The 6,131-nt window shown below is 37.0% G+C and overlaps 1 protein-coding gene across 1 annotated transcript; it reads right to left on the bottom strand.

The window, feature by feature from the left end:
* Window positions 1-636, bottom strand: LOC119665830. The gene has a single exon (XM_038075080.1). The coding sequence runs from the start codon at window positions 634-636 to the stop codon at window positions 1-3; it is 636 nt and encodes a 211-aa protein (XP_037931008.1).
* Window positions 637-6,131: the final 5,495 nt, after the last annotated feature.

The raw sequence follows: 6,131 nt of genomic DNA, 5'->3' as shown, positions 1-6,131 counted from the left end.
TTAAGAGAGCGTTCGACTTCCTTCTGAAGTCGATCGTGGCCCTCTTTCCTTCTGGCGCTCTTTTGGAGTTGTTGATGCTCCACCCACAGGTGGCCGCATCGAAAGCCTTTTTTGAATGGCGGCTCCACTAGTAGTTATGGCCTCATTGAGAGTCACAGTAGACGTAAGTATTGATTGTGGGACCACGTGCTCCACTTTCTGTCTCTCCGTCCTTGTGATCTGGAGTTTACTTGGAACCTTTTGTTCTGGCCGTTGTGGCTGCCCCTCCTTTGTCATACTGTTAGCTTTAAGCAGTAGCTTGACATGGCTGAAGCGATATGCTATTCTACCTCCACTCTGGATCAGTGAGTTCCAGGATGCATCGTCGACAGCAAAGACGATGTGGAGCAGTGAACTTTCTGCGGTCGGCTGTAATACTTTCCAGGTGCTTGCTTTAATCCTGTTCTGGGCCTCAATTGTGAGAAGAACCTTGGTGTTTTCAAAATCGCAACTGTGTGGAAAGTATCCTCGCACCAGGTGTGTTTTTGGGAACTCCGACTCTTCAACCACTTTGGCGCCTAGTTTAGTCTTTGTTGCAATAGCTGCCGCATTTTTACGGACCCATTCAGCCGTTTGGTTATTTGTGCACACCACCATGATTCATCCCGTGCGAGGGAAACAACCTTAAAATTCTGGTTTAAACTCGTCTGACGTCAACTCTATGGCAGTCTCAATTATGGCCTCATGTAGCTGTGCAATCTGTTCCCTGTTTAGGGGGCACTTAGCCAAATCAAAAGGAACAAATCCTAATTTGATCCCCTTGGCCTGACTTGCTACTTGGCTGAAAGAGGGTTTACTCGATCCCTGAATCGAGGTGTTCTTCTTTGGTTTCTTACCAGCTGGCATGACCATGTCGTCAGGTAAAGCCCTTTTAGCTGGCGCACGAGTTGGAAGTTTAGACACCATGTCTAGGGCAACATCCCTAGAGTGTCCCTGGCTCATGTAAGCCTTTAACCTCCTCTTCCGCATTGAGTTCAGTTTTACAAAACCCTTCTGGTCATGTAAACTGATCCCTTTTATACAAACATTGACAACAGTAGCACCTGACTGTTCAGAATAGACTGACTCCATCAATGTCAATAGAGGCAGCATCAGGCCCTTCAGTTTCTGTGCTGCTAGCATCAGTATACTGTGGAAAAAAAAACATTTTCCACAGCGTGTATATTTTTGCAGATGTGCCCAACAGCACCATCTACAAAAGAATCATTGACCTGTGACACAACAGTCGACTGGTCGTTGTTAATTCCCTGCCTGACAGCAGTAGTGTTTGATGCGATAAGGGTAGCATCATTAGTTTGTTTATTAGATGTATCCATATGATATCCCACGAGTATTAGGGAAGTATAAAGTCGCCATCGGCAGAGCCCATGACATGGTATCCGCAGTTTGCTATTAAGGTCATCACTAGCCCCGTGACCAAGTTCCTACAGGCATAGCTGTTCCACCGTAGATTGGGGGGTTGTTCGGGTCTCATTCATACATTCACACATACTACACCATACATCCTTATATAAAAATTTTAGACTAGGGACAAAAACTATAGATTGTTTCATATCTTCATTCAAACCCAGGGTGTTTTCCTTCACACCGCCTAGTTGCTGGCGACCATAAAACCAGCAGAGACATGAGCTAACTGCTTTGGGGTCATTGATCCTACAAACAACGAAACTTTCATTAAAGGCCGATCGATTGACTGATGAACTTAATGAGTAGCACAAAAACGCAAAGACTCATCTGGTCCTCGAGACGCTAAGATGTTATAGTAGCCATTCGGACCACGTCAGTCAGCCTACATAAAGTTACTACTACTATTACACATGAAATTACTACTACTACTACTACATAAAATAACACAAACACAACTACGTGAAAACATAGACTACATGACAACAAGCACTAACACAGCAGAGGAGCATGTATACGTTTTATTATCTCACATAAGTGAGGTTTCATATTGCAGCAGTCTGGCTGCTGGCATATGGCTAAAGTCAATGATGGGAATGTGCTGCATAGGGCACATTCACAACACTGTACGTTAACCATTTAATGATATTTTATATGCACCTTAGTATGCATTTATATAATTATATATATATAAAGTGTATACATGTTACACCCCCTTTTTTTTTGGTTTGGGAATGAATTTATTTATTATTTATATTTGCAAAATATTAAATATTTATTAATATCTACATTAATTACTGTATAAAATTTTTATTTTTGTATGTATTAAATTAAATACAAAAAAATTTTAGTTTAAAACTTTGTTCATATATTATTTATTTATTGTCTTTTTTTTTATTCTATCTGTAATTATTATATTATTTTTATTATCTTTATTAACTATTCTATACGGTCCGTTATATCTATTGCCTAACTTATGTCCAGCTGGATTACTAATATATACTAAATCTCCTATATCTATCTGTATTTTATTAGAAGTCCTATCGTAAATTATCTTATTTCTATTCTTATGCCTATCTATTAAGATGCGTGCTCTTTTAAGTGCAATCTGTAATTTATACTTGACTTCTTTATCATAGACATCTATATTGTAGTCAGGGTCTACCTGGCCTTCTTTTAGAAATTCATAGATGATTGGCACCTTACCGAATATTAATTCGTAAGGGCAGTAATCATGTACTGTTGAGGGTGTGGTATTGTAACAGTACGTGTAATACCTAAGCCACTTGTCCCAATCATCTCGTTCGCTCGAAATGTAATTTCTCACATATTCGTTGAACGTTCTGTGATTTCGCTCCACAGTTCTCGCGTTTAGTGGTGATACTCTGTAGAAGTTGTTGATTTTATATTCAAGAGCTTTAATAGTTGTCTGAATAGTTGGTTATTATATTCAGTATCCATATCAGTAATTACTGTTTTCATGAGTATGCAATTTTCGAATATTGCCCTTGCAACTACCATCGCATTTTTGCTTGTAGCCGGAATTGCGATTAAATACTTTGTTAAATCACATATCACTGTAACAGCGTATTTGTTGCCGTACTCAGTTCGCGGTAAAGGAACAATGGTATCTATCACCACTTTGTCAAACGTATTTTGTGGAGTTGAAGTCAATATCATAGATTGTTTGATATGTCTTGAGATTTTATTTAATTTACATTTATGACAGCTTTTAACATATTTTCGAATGTCTGCTGTCATATTTTTCCAATAAAAGTATCTACCTATTTTGGTGTTCATGCGTTGGATTCCTGGATGACCTCCAAAAATTGGATCGTCATGAAACTTTTCGAGTATTTTAAGTTTCTCGTTGTCGTCTATTATTTTTTTTAAACATGGTAGAAGAGCAATTTCTATTTGCTTTCTTTTGTTTGCTATGTCTCTTAAATTGTTTATTTTTATTAAACGCAATCAAGATTATCATCTAGTGATGCAGGTGAGTGCATCCGCTTCATAGTTATCTTTTCCCCGTAGGTACTCAACAGTGAAATCGTACTCCTCTAAATCTAATCTCATTCTTGTGAATTTAGATGATGGATTTTTCATAGTAAGGAGGTACGATAATGGACGATGGTCGCTTCTAACTAAGAATTTTGTACCATATAATGGGCGGAAGTATGTTATCGCCCAATGGATAGCGGCTAGTTCCTGTTTAATTGTAGATTTGTTGCTTTCACCTTTGGTGAAAGATCTTGAAGCGTATGCAATAGGGAGTTGTATCCCATTGTACTCTTGAGAAAGTACTGCTCCACATGCGAATTTACTCGCATCTGTGGTTATACAAAATTGTTTTTGAAAATTGGGATATTGCAGTATTCTGGGACTTACCAATGCATTTTTGAGGTAAATAAATGCATCGTCACATTCTTTATTCCATTCGAACTTCACATTTTTCTTGCAGAGTCTCGTTAAAACGCGTGATTGTTCTGCAAAGTTAGGAACGAATCGTCTGTAATAGTTGCAGAATGCAACGAATCGTTTAATAGCATCTGCATTTGTTGGTGTCGGATAATCTAAGATAGTTTGAAATTTACTATCATCCGACAAAATGTCTTTGTCTGTACCGAAAAATGTACAGAAATGCTTGTTGTTCGTGAGTTAAACCTGAAAATGCTATTGTCATCATTCGTTGGAATGAATTTGGAGCAATTTTTAACCCATATGGTAGACGTTTAAAACGGAATGATCCTTTATCTGTAGGAAATGACGTAATATCCCGTGAATTTTCATCTAGTTCAATTTGATGGAAACCAGATGTCAAATCGAGGCAAGAGAAATATTTTGCTCTGCCTAATTGGTCAAGAATATCATCTATTCTTGGCAAAGGAAATTTATCTGCAATTAGTTTTTTATTAATCCCCCTATAATCTACAACTAATCTCCATCTCTTGTCAGATTGTCCATTTAATGACTTCTTTGGTACTAACAGTACAGGACTGTTATACTCAGAAGTTGATGGTTCTATAATATTATGTTTAATTAATTTATTTACTTGCCTGGTTATTTCATCTTTATGGGTATATGGTAGTCTGTAATTTTTTTGATATGTTGGCTCTTTTGTTTAAAGCGCAACTTTTGTTTGTAAAAGTTATTAACTGATATAGATTCTGATTCAAGTGCAAATATATCTACATATTTTTTGCACAAGTTTTCTAATTTTGTTTATACAAAAGCGGGGAAATTTTTCGATAATTTTTCCAACTTTATTTTATCATTGGTTATTGGTGGTTTTGATATTACACTGTAATCGTTAAGATCTTCTGTAATAATTTTAAGATTTGGTATGAAGGCGTGTTGATTGGTAGTGTTAATTATACGTACGTTTACTTGTTGTTATTGTATTTGCTACAAAACTACCATTTTGTATTTCTTGATTGGGTATAAATATTTCTTCGTAGAAGGAATCTGTAACAATGGTTCTAGAAACTTCAGATCTCGCCGGAAGTGAAATTGAGTTTATTCTGAGGTTATTTACCATTGGTATGGCCAGATGTTGAGGGAAATTATATGGTCTCAATATTAAAATGTCTTGATCTTGTTGATATTCAAGGATACAATTGTATTTTTTAAGAAAATCGAGCCCAAGTATTGCATTCGAGAGAATGGGAAAATCATCATCGACAACATGAAAACTATGTTGTATTAGCATGTTTTCAATTTTGAGATCTGTTTCAACTTTTTCTAAAGTATATTTTATACCATCTCCTATGCCGTTAAAGCTTATTATAGCATTCGAATTAATGCCAACTTTTTCTATTTCTTTCTTTTTAATTACAGAAATATCCGCACCCGTATCAATTAAAAATGCTGATACTTTATTATTTAGTGTGGATCTAGCTAAAATGAAATTGGCAAGATTTAAATTAATATTATATATTTTTCTGTTGATGTTTTTAATTATTGAGCACCTGGGGTGCTGTATAATACGAACATTTCTTCTGTTGTTCTGGTAGTTATTCCTATTATTAGGATTATATCCGCTATTACTATTGTAGCTGTTCCTTTTCTGCCCGCGTGTTCGAAATTGTACGCGTCCATTTGGTTGTCCACGTCTATAGGATTGTCCGCGTCTACTTCCGAAATGTAGTATTGCGGATGTTTGACTATTTGATTCCGTGCAGGAGTTTACGAATTTTTCTACCACCTCACTCATGTTGTTGAAAGTTCCCGATTCTATTACTAGTCGAACTCTTCGTTGCTAGTATTTTTTATTATCGCCTTAACAGCTGCCTTAGTTGAATAAGATTCAGCTAGCGTCGGTGTAAGTCCATCCGAAATATATGCACACTGTAGCTTTTTTGTAAGCTCTTCGACTTCCTTGGCATATGTATTCACCGGTTTGGAATTTTGACGAATATTCATCAACTTTGCAGTGATGACATCAACGGATTCGCCTTTAACTCTCTTCTTTAGAGATTCTATTACTTGTGGTATCGTCGTTTCTGATCCTGTGATCAGATTTATTGCTGCTCCTTTTAGTTTTGTCCACCGACTGTCCATGGCTCCTGGATAAGCGCTATGGCCAGTCCTTTTGTGGCGAAGGTCCTGCACAAAGTAGCAGATGTTCCTTTCGAGTGGTGCCGATTCGCCTGTAACACCCCTATGGTGCTCATTTCAGTTGGGTTTTA

This window comes from Teleopsis dalmanni, chromosome 1, assembly GCF_002237135.1.
Source record: "Teleopsis dalmanni isolate 2A chromosome 1, ASM223713v2, whole genome shotgun sequence".
NCBI lineage: Eukaryota > Metazoa > Arthropoda > Insecta > Diptera > Diopsidae > Teleopsis > Teleopsis dalmanni.
The sequence above is the reverse complement of the archived record's forward strand: the minus strand, read 5'-3'. Positions and strand labels throughout refer to the sequence as shown.

Excerpts from the sequence above, each read along its gene's own strand:
- LOC119665830 (XM_038075080.1), bottom strand. The coding sequence starts at position 636 with ATGGTGGTGTGCACAAATAACCAAACGGCTGAATGGGTCCGTAAAAAT.